The 15189-nt window shown below is 40.1% G+C and overlaps 1 protein-coding gene across 8 annotated transcripts; it reads right to left on the bottom strand.

Moving 5' to 3' along the window:
• Nucleotides 1-530: 530 nt before the first annotated feature.
• On the bottom strand, nucleotides 531-4867 carry LOC127443730 (acidic leucine-rich nuclear phosphoprotein 32 family member B-like). Of its 8 annotated transcripts, none has more exons than XM_051702575.1 (7): nucleotides 4597-4867; nucleotides 2719-2868; nucleotides 2497-2619; nucleotides 2147-2327; nucleotides 1939-2051; nucleotides 1244-1377; nucleotides 531-1132 (listed from the first exon to the last, which is right to left on the bottom strand). In XM_051702575.1, the coding sequence occupies exons 1-6, from the start codon at nucleotides 4648-4650 to the stop codon at nucleotides 1273-1275; spliced, it is 726 nt and encodes a 241-aa protein (XP_051558535.1). In that variant the 5' UTR covers nucleotides 4651-4867; the 3' UTR covers nucleotides 531-1132; nucleotides 1244-1272. The 8 variants fall into 8 exon arrangements, with proteins under 8 accessions (XP_051558535.1, XP_051558529.1, XP_051558534.1 ...); XM_051702569.1 differs by having other exon boundaries at nucleotides 531-1005; nucleotides 1244-1307; nucleotides 4597-4851; XM_051702574.1 differs by having other exon boundaries at nucleotides 531-1005; nucleotides 1939-2054; nucleotides 4597-4840.
• Between the last annotated feature and the right edge of the window lie 10322 nt (nucleotides 4868-15189).

Raw genomic sequence — 15189 nt, 5'->3', positions numbered from 1 at the left:
CACCCTTGAAGCATGTTCTGGGATGTGCAAATACAAATGAGCAATGTTTTGTAGCATCAAGAACAGACAGATTTCAAAATGAGACCTTTCAGCAGGGTGGCAACTATAAATGCTCTTTTTAGACTGGGAAGGAAGTTGAGTTAAAACTTTCAGTATGCTTTTATAGTAAAGTTACCTCTTATATGTCTATATATCAAGGAAAATTTGATTCTCCATTTCATGACCCCTTTAAAGCATCCTTGGTGAAATATCTTTTTCCTTAAAAAAAAAATATATATATATATATATATATATAAAATAAAAAATAATAATAATAATTCAGAGTGATTCCAAACTTTCAAATGGTAGTGTACATGAGTTATATTGTATGCTTCCTAGCAATCATACAATCTTCACTCCTGCTTTATGATTCTGGGCCAGAATTTGGTACTTTATGAAAATACATAGGTCCTTAATTGGCCATAAAGCCATTCTCTTTTTCTGTCTTATGCTGATTGTTGAGACAAAAAACAGATACATAGGAGAACAAGTAAAGCACAAAATGTTATTTTATTTACAAAGTTTCTTTTCATCTTACACAAAGTAAAAATGTAGCTACAACCTTGATTTGCACCACAAGCTGCCACACTAAAATTATGGCTAGCTTGTTACACAGCTGCTATAGCAATCTTATTGGGAATTTTGGAAAAAACTAAAGGGGGAGAAAATGTCAAAAAAGGGGTGCAAAAAAATAAAATAATTCAACAAAATATTAAAAGCACGGACCCAAAACTAAATACCTGTCCCCAAAGTCCTCACAGGTTTTGAAACACAAATGGGCAGGGGGTTGACAGTGAACTTGTGGAATGCTGAGTAAGCCAATGATTCAGAAGGTTCTCATTCAACTTGTAGGCTCCATTTGAACAGCTCCACATGCTCCACTCATCTGGTGAAGTCTTGCCCCCACAAGGAGATGTGCATGGGTAAAGGAGGAGTTGTGGAGGGGTAGTAAGGTTGATTGGATAGCTAAGTTTTTGAAAAGGAGGGGGAAGGAAAGAGTAACAAGGGTTGTTTATTGGCTCTTAATCATCCTCCTCATCATCCTCATCTTCATCTTCTCGTTTTCTCTTTTCACCCTTTCCTCCTTGCTCTTCTTTTAAGAAAACCATTGTTAGACTTTTAATCACTTAGACACCAAGGGAACCAAACTAAAAGTCATAACATCAGAAAAAAAGAGGCCTTATTTCAATTTGTTAAAAATTACCTTCATCATCATCGTCATCATCATCGTCATCATCTACCTCTCCATCCTGGCCAAAGTCTTCCTCCTAAAACCAACAGGCCCATGCTGATGAATCTGTTTTCTGTGTTCTTAGTTTCCATAAGTGACAGACAGTGCTGGGAAAATTACTTTGGCAATGTAATATGGTACAGATTATAAATTATGACTTTATTGTTATCAGTTTATTAATCTTTTAGATATCAGATTTTTTAGGTAATATAATGTGATTACTTTTTGATTACTTATTGGATATTTTGATTAAAATAATTTAAAAGTACCAATTAACACACTTTTCATTAAACATTATTAAAAACACAAAAACAAATATACAGAACCTCCAAGTGCTTCTTAAGATTAGTTATGGAGTTTTTAAAGGGATCAAATTTTTGTAATGCAAAGATTGCAGTGCTCAGTCATTTTCCCCTGTGAAGTTATTTCTGTGCGTGGTTATAGGAGGAACAGAACAACACTGTCTTCAATGTAGTGCTACCTGGTCAATCAATTTAGTGTCAATCATGTAATCCATAAAAAAAGTAATTGTAATCTGATTATGCACATTATAAATTGTAGTACATTCCAATTACAAGTACTCAATTTTTTTAATTTTATGTAATCCAGATTACATGTAATCTATTGCTACCCAGCACTGGTGGCAGATTAGAGAGATAACCCCTTACCTCATCCTCTCCACTGGCATCCTCGTCATCCTCCTCTCCTTCAACCTCATCTTCATCATCATCATCATCATCTTCCTCTTCATCAAATTCCTCCTCTCCATCCTCATCCTCTTCTTCTGCATTGAAAGTAATATTAATTAATACGATTCCCCCCAAAATTCTCAATAACTATTTATGAACATTGAAACTGCAAGCTGGGTACTCTCACCCTCATCATCATCGACTCCATCAGCTTCCCCATCAGAGTCTGATGCTTCTTGGTCATCTATATCATAGCCATCCAGGTATGCGAGTTGTGGAAGAAGCTTGAAGACACTTTCCCGGTAGTCATTCAAGTTTGTGACTTCACAATTGAAAAGGTCAAGACTCTTCAAATGGTCAAGTTTTTTCTGCCAAAGAGAACAGATTGGTCACAAGTATTCATAATTTTTATTTCCATCACAATTGTTGTCGACAAGTGGAGCTTATAAAATATTTGTTGTACAATTAGACTGTTGTAAAGATAATGTGTAAAACCATGACATATGTAGGGATCCATGCGAGGAATAATGTACAAACCAAGGGTTCCAGTGTACTGATGTCTTTCAGTTTGTTTCCACTCAGATTTAGATGTGTGAGATTGGACAGTTTTTCAGCTAAAATATCAAGGCCACCAGAGATTCTGTTGTCACTGAGTTCCAACTAAATAAATAAAAAAAACATTCCATATCAGAACAGAAATAAGACTATTGTTGGACACTACACGTGCTTAACACAGACAAGGAAAAGCTATGTGATTACCTTTTTAAGTTTTCCAAGTTTAGGAAGGTTGGAAACTGAAAGTAGACCAACATTTATCAAGCTTAGAAATTCAAGATTAACAAATTCTACTGTGAGGCCTTCAATTTTCCCTTCATTTGATCTGCAGTTGTCCAGGACAAGTTCTCGTACCTAAAAAGAACCAAGAGAGAAAAACATTTAAATACTATAGCTACTATGTTAAAAACTTAATCAGCTATAATATTACTATACTTTTAATAAAACTTGGACATGTGTATTGTGTTTACAGTCAGGGGGGTTTGACACCTTGGTCAACATGGACATGAAAAGATATGCTGACAAAATATTATTGAAAAGGTTGCTCAACTGAAAAAACACGAATTCTGGTTTTATTTGTTTTAAAAACTCTTCTTTATAAGGCGTGGCGTAGATTTTTGGACGTTTTGATGCGCCATAGTTTGTTCGTCTATATCTTTGGCTCGAAACCATTATTATAAATTAATTTAAATTAGAGTCTGCTGCTGTTGTTGTGTGGCACTATGGTTGAGACTGTCGTAGCGAGTCACCAATGAGAAGAGTAGATTACAAGTCGACAACATGGATATAATCCGAAGACAACACCGTCTTCAGTGAGATTCTGCCTGACAAACTACAAAAGGATGTCATTTTAAAGCTTTTGTAAAATGGAAGCGAAATGTCAATAGCGTATTCCTGCTGCGAAAGGCGAAAGACGAAGACAGAGCGGAAATTAGTGAGACAAAAATGGAGAGTTTCTCGCTCTCTCATGACAACATGGCGCCTCATCAGATACACTATATTCACACTTATCTTCACATTAAACAAAATGCAGACGCCGAGTTCGAAAACTCGACAATACACTATTGTTCTGCTTTACACTGTGTTTACTTGATTTTATAACAGCTCTAAAACATTTTCACTGGATATTCCAGCCACACTAGCACATGTAGCTTCTTTTTACTAGGTTGTTCGTACGGACTTTTCGCAATTTGTGCTACAATTGTTATATTTCTAAAATCCTCAAGGCGAGTATATACAGAATGAGTGTTCGTTTAGTCAGTAGTGGCGCGTGGGGTGTAATGGTAAGTGATGGCGGGAATCCTCGTCTCATAGCAGCGAGTAACAATATAACGAATACAACGTAACACTCGTATACGTATTTTTAATATTACCACTTTGAGATTTTGCAGTTTTATATACATTTAATTCAGTGTTACTTTTTAATTGTCTTTTCTTGATTGTAAACCACAAACCGTCGGTCACCATTAAGAAGCAAATTCGTAATGGGACTGTATATTAATCAAGCTATGTTTTTACTTATTTTGGTTTAAACCAGTGCTATTTTTACTCTTCACAAACAATGCAGAAAAAAGCCACGCTGAAAGGCGACGGTTCAGAAATGTGACCGGATTAAAAAAATTGTTGGCGTTTGACTTTCTTTAGGAGTATTTTAAGGCTATTATTTGATCTTTTAAGTGCGGTGTAATAAAAGGGCGCCTCATGTTGGCAACAAACATGGCTTCCACGGTGAAATAAACCATCCCATCCATATCCAACCACACCGATGTTAAAATGAGCAAATATTAAGCATATGACCATACTAATCATGAATACACATCCAGCACGGGGGCTTAAAATGCTGCAATAACTCCTTCAGCTTTCCAAACTAACTACTTATCTTATATAGTCTAAATTATATTTACATAAAAAACAGATGAACATTAATGATGTGAATTTGCACGCATACTTTCCCTTCCAGCTCTGTGGCAGAGGCATTACCCATGTGCTTACCAATAAACTACTCACAGGTCAGTTGAAGTAAAAGTAGCACGGCTAGCATGGCTCGGCACAAAACTAAAGGTTTGGCTAAAAATCGCTTACATCAGATGGTGTCCTGTTCCTCAGTTCCAAATGAATCCTCTTTTTCATATCCATGTCGCCCCGCAAAAGTTGGACTCTTGCCTCTTGGGTTCTGTAGGAATTTCTGTTCAACTCAAAGAGGTAGAAAGATGCCTTAATGGAGGAAGAATTTGGGACTGTAGAATGATCTGAGCCCAGCGCCAAGTTGGTCTGGGAGCAGAAACCATGGAGGGAAACGGCACTGAAACAAATATATACTCAATAGCGCCATCTCTGGCCAACGACGCCCATTGCAGTCTCACAAACACATGAGAAACGCCATTTAACTACTGCATTAGAGTTTGTGACATGAAAGGTTTGCACTCGTATTTTGTCTCAATTTACGTAAATTGTACTATGTTGGAAATATCACTTGTAATTATTTTATGCAGTTTATTGCTTGGTCAATGAAAAATGGTATTATGGCAATTGAATATAGAATCATGCAAATTAATTTCATATTGGGGACTTGAATTAGACCAGTACAGAATCCTGTTTTTCTATCTGGTTTGCAATGTGTTGATCATTATTTTTGGCATATCTGTATTAAAATGTGTCAGTATCTACATTTTATTTTCCTTGTTACATCAGTATTTACACTATCTTGAATTTTATTTAAATGATTAAAAATGTATATTTCACTTATATTTAATGGTTAATTTACTTCAAAAAATGTAATATGTTTATTAGGCTAGTTGAAAATAGTTTGCAAAAAGACATACCATAATGTTTCCTATTTGTTTCAATAAAGACATTGTTGCATGTTTGTGTTGTATGTTCCCTATAATGTATGCTTTATGTAGCCTGCCTTTGTACACGTCCCAAAACAGTTAGCCCAGTCCTGAAATAAAATACTTTAATACATTTGGTTCAATATTAGGTTTATTATTTAGAGGTTTATTCTTTTTTTAGGACTACACATTTTGTTTATACTTACCAATATATATATAATTTTAAATTATTAATACAGTAAATATTACAATATAGTATATATATATATTTGCATATATATATATATGGTTATAAACATTGTGTGCTGTTAATAAAAAAAGTACATAATTGGAAAACTTGCCAGAAGATGGCATCATTTTGTTTCTTTAAACCTGTCTTTGTCATTTCTCTTATAGCCTTCAAAGCAAAGTCTATAAAAGCTGAATGAAACCAATGGTGGACAAAAGTTAAATTAAAGAGAAATTCCAAGAAGTTAGCTAAAACAATTACAAAAGCATCTGCAAAGGGTCAGTGCTTGAATGGCAACAACATGTTTTAAATGTTTAAAGGGAAACCATTTTAGAAAAATAACATGATTTGCCAAACTGAAGAAGAACAGTGGTCAAAGGTTACCTACAGCAATAGACATTAAATAGTATAGTGCTAAATAGCATAAAATACAGCCTCAGAAAATACCACAGAATTAAATCAGGACCTGTGAGAACCTCACAATTTCAGTGTAACACTTCTCAGTGGAAGGAGGAGGCGAGAAGCAGATTTCCTGGTTCAGGTAAGCGTTTTATTCTCCTCACTGCAGCAAATACACTCATTCAGGGCTCTTACACTGTTCAATGACTCACTCTAAAAATACACAAACTACTTAACAAAAATAAACTCTCAACTCAATAATAAACTCTTGGCTTCACAATTGGCTCTCTGGTGCCCAGGCTCTCTCTCTCATCTACCTGCGGTGTGGCTCTATTTATGCCGCTCTCCCCGTCCTCACTGAAATTAGAGACAGGTGTTAGACATAATTTAACTCAGGTGTAAGCACCCTAACTGCTTTCTCTCTCTCCGGAGAGATGCCTGACCACGTCCCCGCTGCCACATATCCCCACCGGCATCCGGCCTGCCTACCATCACCCCCCCCCCCATTCCTGGAAAGGAAGTCAGCGACAGCCATCTGCGCTCCTGGTCTGTGGACCACCTTGAACTTAAACGGCTGAAGAGCCAGATACCAACGGGTGATCCGGGCATTGGTATCTTTCATGCGGTGGAGCCACTGGAGTGGGGCCTGATCGGAACAGAGGGAAGGCCCGCCCCAACAGGTAGTATAGGAGAGTGAGGACCGCCCACTTGATGGCAAGACACTCCTTTCCCGGTTTTAACTTGCGTGAACGCCCGCTGACACTGCTCCGTCCACTGGACCGGGTTTGGAGCTCCCTTTTTAGTGAGATCAGTCAGCGGGCTGGTGACGTCCGAATAATTAGGTATGAACCTTCTATAATAGCCAGCCAGCCCCAGGAACTGTCTCACCCCCTTTTTGGTCTTGGGCCTAGGGCAGGTCGCAATCGCCGCTGTCTTGTCAATTTGGGGACGCACCTGCCCATGGCCCAAGTGGAACCCCAGATACCGTACCTCCACCCGCCCAATCGCGCACTTCTTTGGGTTCGCTGTGAGTCCCGCTCGGCGCAGCGATCTCAGAACCGCCCTCAGATGTTGCATGTGCTGCTGCCAATCACTGCTATAAATGATGATGTCATCTAAATAGGCAGCGGCGTAAGCTGAATGCGGTCTAAGGATTCGGTCCATGAGACGCTGAAACGCAGCCGGGGCTCCAAACAAACCGAACGGAAGTGTCACAAATTGGTGTAATCCAAACGGTGTGGAGAAGGCGGTTTTCTCACGGGAAATTGGTGTCAAGGGGATCTGCCAATAACCCTTCGTCAAATCCAATGTCGAATAAAATTGAGCAGTGCCCAACCGATCGAGCAACTCATCAACGCGAGGCATTGGATACGCATCAAATTTAGACACCACGTTGACTTTCCTATAATCCACACAGAACCGTACAGACCCGTCGCTCTTAGGCACTAGAACAACTGGGCTGGACCAATCGCTGTGGGATTCTTCTATCACCCCCATATCGAGCATTGCATCCAATTCTTCCCGAATGATTTTCTTCTTGTGTTCGGGTAATCGATAGGGGCGGCTACGTACCACGACCCCCGGCTCAGTCTCGATGTGGTGATGGATGAGGTTTGTACGTCCCGGTAGAGGGGAGAACACATCCGCAAACTCCTGTTGCAACCTAGCAACCTCCGCGAGTTGACTCAGTGAGAGGTGGTCTCCGCAAGTGACCGGGGTGAACTGTTCATGTTTTGAACTCATATCCGGTCTGAGCTCTGCCTTCTCGGGAACTACCATAGCCAACGTCACGGGAACCACCTCCCTCCACAATTTCAGGAGATTGAGTTTATATATTTGATGTGCGCCCCCTCTATCGGTTCGTTTAACCTCATAATCGAGATCTCCCACTCGTCGTGTGACCTCAAAGGGTCCTTGCCACTTGGCGAGTAATTTAGAGCTCGATGTGGGAAGCAATACAAGCACTTTATCTCCCGGTGCAAATTCCCTTAGCTGAGTTCCCCTGTCATACAGTCGGCGCTGTCGTTCTTGAGCTTGGAGCAAATTCTCCTGTGTTAGCTGCCCCAAAGTGTGGTTTTGCTCTAAGATCAAGAACGTATTGAATTTCATTTTTACTGTTTGAAGGTCCCTCCTCCCAGGCCTCTCGCAATACATCAAGCACACCGCGTGGGCGTCACCCATACAGCAGCTCGAATGGGGAGAAGCCAGTGGAGGCTTGCGGGACCTCTCGTACTGCAAATAACAGGGGGTTGAGCCATTTATCCCAATTTCTAGCATCGTCATGCACGACTTACGAATCATGTTTTTGAGGGTTTATTAAATCGTTCCACCAGGCCATCGTTTGAGGATGGTATATGCTGGTGCGAATCGATTTAATACTTAACAACTCATACAGTTCGCGTAGTGTCTGTGACATAAACGTTGTGCCCTGATCGGTGAGGATTTCTTTCGGAATCCCCACCCGGGAGATTATTTTGAAGAGTGCCTCCGCAACACTGCGTGCTGAGATGTTGCGAAGGGGCACTGCTTCTGGATATCGCATTGCATAGTCCACTAGGACCAATACAAAGCGATGTCCACGTGTTGACCATTCTAATGGCCCGACGAGGTCCATCCCAATTCTCTCAAAGGGGACCTCGATCAAAGGGAGAGGGCGCAATGGCGCTTTTGTGGTGGCCGGTGGGTTAACCAGCTGGCATTCGCGGCATGCCGCACACCACCTGCAGACGTCGCCGCCAATGCCCGGCCAATAGAAACGGGCTATTAGACGGTTCAGTGTTTTCCTTTCTCCTAAGTGACCCGCGATGGGATTATAATGAGCCGCCTGGAATACCATTTCCCGACGGCTCCTTGGAATCAAAAGTTGGGTTGTATACTCTTTAGTCTGAGCGCGTCCTGTGTCACTCTATACAACCGCTCATTTATAATCACAAAATAGGGGTATGAAAGGGCGATGTCTGGCTGGAGTCATTGACCATCGATGACTCTCACTTGGCCGAAGGTGTGTTTGAGGGTTTCGTCTCGCGACTGCTCCAAAGGGAAATCCCCCTCAGGGAATTCCCTGAGAAGGGGAGGGGCTGCAGCCTCTCCCCCTCTCTCGTATTATGACATGGAGCTGTTGAGGACGGCCCTGGCTCCGCCTCCCCTGCCAGAGCATCGCACATTGCACATCTCCCTAACTTCATACAAGACCCATCCGTGCAAATTCCCTTTAATAAAACTCTAATATCAGGCCAATCAGTCCCCAAAATCAGCGGATGGGTGAGGCAGGAACTAACCGCGGCCTCCACTCTATGCTTTTTCCCCCGGAATTTAATCGTCAGGGTCACCACCGGATACACCGGATACCGTTTTAGTTGTGTCCAATGCTTCGGGTTGAACCAAGCATTGGTGGATAGTGGTTTGATTACACCCGGTGTCCACCAACGCTTGGTGAGTACCCCCCTTGACACTTACCGGTATCCGGTACGCTCCAGCTCGGTCGGGGGCAGCCTGTGGGAGGTCAGAGACCCACACCACCATCCCCAGCTCCATCAGAGGGCACTGATCCCGGAAGTGGTCCGGGTCCCCACACCTCCAGCAGGCTGGCCCAGGCGCTACGCCCACACTTGCGTTGGCAGGGCATCGGGATAGGGGAAGGTGTTGGCTCCCACACCCGGGGAACTGGTCTCAGTGGCTGAAGTCCTCCTCGTCTGCATGGGGCAGGAACGGGACCTGGAGAGAGAGCAGAACGAGAGGAGATAGGGGAGGGGAATGAGATAGGGGGAAGAGAGAGAGAGTGGGAGGGCTCTTCCTCCCTCGGGATCGCCGCCATGTGGTCCTCCGCAAGCCGGATGGCTTCCTCCAGCGACGCCGGGCGGTGGCACTGGACCCACTCTGCCATCCCTTTTGGCAGTTGATGTATTAATTGCTCCAGTACCACCTGGTCGATGATCCCGTCGACCCCGCTAGCAACCATCTTCGGCAGGCGTCGCGGAGCCGTTGGGCGAAGGCAAACGGGCGGTCGGAGTTCTCCAGCTTCAGGCTCTGGAAGAGTTGACGACTTTCTTCCGGACTCCGACCAACCTGTTGCAGGATGGCTTTCTTTAAGTCTCCGTAAGCCAGGAGGCTCATCGTTGGTAGTTGTTGAGCCACGAGCTGGGCTTCCCCGGACAGCAGCGGTATGAGTCGGGCCTCACAATTGGCTCTCTGGTGCCCAGGCTCTTTCTCTCGTCTACCTGCGGTGTGGCTCTATTTATGCGGCTCTACCCGTGCTCACTGAAATTAGAGACAGGTTTTAGACATAATTTAACTCAGGTGTAAGCGCCCTTACCGCTTTCTCTCTCGCCGGTTGCCACATTCAACAAAACTGTCACGCCAACATGGTGGAAGATTCGTAATTGTATGGGTAACCATCTTTCACAACGGTAAAGGAATATGAGGCTGTTTTACACAAAGAGGAGCATAACATGGTGCAAACCCTGTTCTTTCACCATGTTCTAGGAGGATAACAACACAACATTCACTGTGAAACAAAAGGTAAACCTTCCATGGCCTTCATGAGATGAAGCATCTTTGTGTGACGATTTAATCCCACAAAGAACTAGAAGCTTTTCTTCATGAATAATAGTGCAATAGATACAATTCAGGACTTATAAAACAACATTGTAAAAACGGCTTCCTAAGGCAAAGGGTGACCCTGCTTATTAGTTTCTTGATATTAAAATATTGTTCATTGTGTCTGTAATTGTATTATGATGATGGTAACATCATTTAAGCATGGATGGAGAGAGAAATTAACATTTACTTTAAATGTTATGAAACAAAATGTAATGAAACAAAAAGGTTGGGGAATGGGGGGAACTCTCATTACTGTCAGAGATAAACAGCGATTGCCTACACTAATATTTTATTCACTAACTCCAGAGATGTTCAAGAGGAGGTGACAGTATCTACATGGTGGGACAGCAGACCTCAGTGTGTTTCGAAAAGTTTTTGAACACACCCAGAAAATGAGCAGCACAGATAAAATGGTTGTTTGACTGGTCTGAGAGGGCAGGCATCTTGCTGTTCTTTTGGGTATTCAAATTGCATGGAAATACAGAAGACAAAAATGCATTTAATGTCAGATTCTGTGTATGTGTGTTTTTTATCAATTAAAAAATACAGCTTATTGTGGGAGGTATAGTTTGAAGTCTTTACTTATTTTAACAGTACTGTACTGTACTGCGGTGTGTCTTTAAAATACAAGTCTAAGAATCAAAGAGGCAGAGTTTGTGGGTTCATTCATTTATGTCAATAAAGGAAGTGTGCTGGATGCATGATTATGCATGCAGATCATAGTCTTTAGTGTCAACAGTAACTGACCCATACTTAGGCTACATCTCATCAGAAAAACCTTGCCCAACTGCTATGTTATTAAGTTACTTAACATAGTTAAAGTTAGTTCTTCATATGGACAAATAGTTCAGGATTTTATATACCATAATAGCATTTCTAGTCTTTGCCAATCTACACCTGCTGACCTCATTTAAACTTAATGTTGACCTTTATTGGTTAAGCATTTTTTTGTTTGTTTTTTTGTTTTTTTTTAACAGATCTTTTGACTACATGTTGGTCTATTGGCTCTAATCTCTCCTGATAGCAGACAAACAGTCACATAAACCCACACAAATATATCAAAACACAAATGCCATCAGGGCTGAGAGCCAGCAGCATGACCTCTTTTTTACTTCTGTGCCAATTTCTCCACCTTTGCAAATAAGATAAGAGCACAACTGCAAGAACTCTCCCAGCACTATGGAAATGTTTAACTAGATAATTATTCTCTTAGGGCAAGAAAAGTGAATGGGCTCAATTTCTTTCTGTCCTATCATTTCAATACTTCTATTTCATGTTATAGGGCAACAAAATGGAAGAGACATTGGAGAACGAGAGCATACCATCTGAATTAAAAGCTTCTGATGAAGGTATGACTTTTGAATCAAAGTTTTAGAAATGAATCACTATGAAAACAGCCTGATGGCCTGAATTTGTTCATTTAGATTTTGTGTTTTCAAAAGATGAAATGATAAACATTTTGATATCAGATGAAGAGTAGAAAACTGTGTTCTTACATGCATAATTTGTTGAAGCCTGTTCCTTTTCATGTGTAGTTCTTTATTCTGTTGGACTTTTAATTAAAGTCAGGTTTTTGTGCTTGTTTATATGGCTTTGATGAGTTAGATATTTATAAGACTTTAGGACATTGTTGCAATAAACAGGGTGTGATTCTTTTCATATGTCAGCACATCTACCTTTCCTCTGAGAAAACAGCCATTCAAACCTTGCACTGAGCACCTGTTAGATACATGTATGACTGAAAAAGACAATGCTGTATACTTTTATTTGGTGCTATTTAAATGCTTTACTGCAATACCTGCTGTATTAAGATAGCAGACAAATAGCAAAGGACTGAGTGGTTTGTTTATGTAGTAGGTGGAAGTCGGCTACGGCTGAGAGACAGAGACCTGCTAAAGAAACTGAAGGCTGAGGCAGAGGAAAAGGCAACCAACAAGTGGGTTTATGGGTAAAGATAGTATTGAGATGGAAAAGGCTAATGAGCACTGATTATTTATCAGTTCAATCACATTGTTGTACTGACGGATGCATAAATTAGGTATTCTAAAGTTTAATGACGTATTCTGTATAATATACTACTAACTTTGACTGCAGGGCACAAAGCATTAAAAGAGCAAGAAAGAGGACCAGCGGTACCCCAGGAAGGAAAGGTCAACCAAGAAAAGAGCAGCCCAAAGTAGAGGAGCAGGCCATACCAGAAGATCTCAGTCTGGTTCAGGAAACAGACCCTTCCACTGCCACACTTCCCAACACTCTACCTATATTGCCCAAGGTACCTGAGACAGTGACCCTACAAACTGAGCCACAACCAGAGTTGGTGCCTCTGGAAAGAATGAGTGATACACCTCTTGAGGGGTTTCTGATCGAGGATCTGGGGCCTGATGAGGAGGAAGACAAACCAACACTTCAAAAAAGGCTGATTGATACAGTTAAATGCAGAAATGCCCTTACAAGTTTCAAATGAACTATTTTTGTGTAACCAACCAAGTGTATGTTGGTTTTCAGGTTATCTGCCTGAAGAGAGTCAAGTCTCTATCCCAGTGTTTCCTCCAGTTACGGCAATCCATGCATTTCCTGCAGCACCTGCTCCTCCTTATCCAGACAGCTTACCTGAGAGTTTACTTTGAGTCTCTTATGAGTGTCACTGTGCTGAAGAAAGCATGGAGACTAACTTAAGTGAATAGCCAAATTATATTTATTTCAACAACAAAACAAGAACAAATGTATATTTATTCAAATTATTTCTTCTTTTTTTGTGTGTGTATATTTGCCACTCATCAATACTCTGTCAAAAGAAAACAATCCAGACATATTGCTTAATAAAAAATAAAAACAGAAAACAACTGAATGTGTGTAAAATATTGTATTTGTGTGCCCCATGGTGACTGTAAATTGACTCACACATTGCAAAAGTGATGTTTTTCTATGACAAATCTTTATTTAAAACTATTTAAAATTAAATGGGTTTTATATTTTGTATATTTTATATTTTTATATATATAAAATTATAAAAATATATATATATATATATATATATATATATATATATATATATATATATATATATATATATTTTGTATATTTTATATTTTATATTTCACTTCTAAAACCATTTTCCTCTCACTTCAAATATCTGGATCAACATTTTATTTGTAAAATTTGGAAAGAAATAAAAAAGTACTCCACAACAAAATCATTCACCAATTTAACATAATTAAAGGTATAGTTCACCCAAAAATGAAAACGATCTCATCATATACTCACCCTCACGCCATCCCAGATATGTATGACTTTCTTTCTTTAAAAAAAAAAAAAAAAAAAAAAATTCTCAGCTCTGTAGGTCCATTCACTGCAATTGAATGGTGGCCAGAACTTTGAAGCTTCAAAAAGCATATAAAGACAGCATAAAAGTAATCAATATCACTCCAGTGGTAAAATCCATAACTTCAGAAGCTATATGATAGGTGTGGGTGAGAAGCAGATCAATATTTAAGTCATTTTTTACCATGAATCTCCACTTTTACTTCCACATTCTTCTTTTGTTTTTGGCAATTTCTTCCACCTATGGGGCAGAGAGTAGAATTGATAGTAAAAAAAAAAAAAAAAAAGGACTTAAATATTTATCTGTTACTCGCCCACACCTATCATATCGCTCCTGAAGATATGAATTTATAGAGATATTCTTGTAAAAATATTTGTGTTCAGAAGAAGGAAGTCATACTCAATTGGCATGGCATAAGGTTGAGTAAATGATGAGAGAATTTTCATTTTTGGGTAAACTATATTTTTAACTATTCAGAAAGTAACAAACACTAAAAATGATAAAATAGTTTAACTACGAAACTCTAGTAATCCTGTCCTTAGCAAAAAAGCGAGGAAACTGTATTCTAATCTGCAGAAAGTAACTAATATACACTCACTGAGCACTTTATTAGGAACACCTGCACATCTAATTATTCATGCAATTATCTAATCAGCTAATCATGTGGCAGCATTCCAATGCATAAAATCATGCAGATACGGGTCAAAAATTGTGATCTCAGTGATTTAGACTGTGGCATGATTGTTGGTTCCAGACAGGCTGGTTTGAGTATTTCTGTAACTGCTGATCTCCTGGAATTTTCACACACAACAGTCTCTAGAGTTTACTCAGAATGGTGCCAAAAACAAAAAAACATCCAATGAGTGTCAGTTCTGCATATGGAAAGGCCTTGATGATGAAAGAGGTCAACGGAGAATGGCCAGACTGGTTCGAGCTGACAGAAAGGAGTACTTAAGTGGTTATGATCCAAATATTGCTGTAAATCTTCTTTTGTTTTTCAAAATGGTGAGTATATGTTTTTCCTGGATGCCTTAACTGAAAGAATGGTTCAAGCATAAGGAAATGTGAAATGAGACTTCAATTTTGGTCTGTTTCTCACCCAAACCAATTGTATGGCTTCTGAAGATTTACAACTCAAGTCGTATGGATTACTTTTTATGCTACCTTTATGTCCATTTTTGGAGCTTAAAAGTTTTGATCCCCATTGACTTTATTTGTATGAAAGAAAATAGGTCACATAGATTTGGAACAGCATACGGGTGAGTAAATAAGGAGAGAATTGTCATTTTTGGGTG

The sequence above is a fragment of the Myxocyprinus asiaticus genome, chromosome 7 (assembly GCF_019703515.2).
Source record: "Myxocyprinus asiaticus isolate MX2 ecotype Aquarium Trade chromosome 7, UBuf_Myxa_2, whole genome shotgun sequence".
Taxonomy (NCBI): Eukaryota; Metazoa; Chordata; class Actinopteri; order Cypriniformes; family Catostomidae; genus Myxocyprinus; species Myxocyprinus asiaticus.
This window is presented reverse-complemented; position numbering and strand designations above follow the sequence as displayed.

Coding starts and splice junctions, on each gene's coding strand:
- LOC127443730 (XM_051702568.1), bottom strand. CDS start 4,650: ATGGATATGAAAAAGAGGATTCATTTGGAACTGAGGAACAGGACACCA. Junction 2,055..2,146: donor TGGAGTCGATGATGATGAGG/GTGAGAGTACCC, acceptor CTTTCAATGCAG/AAGAAGAGGATGAGGATGGA. Junction 1,308..1,938: donor ATGCCAGTGGAGAGGATGAG/GTAAGGGGTTAT, acceptor TGTTGGTTTTAG/GAGGAAGACTTTGGCCAGGA.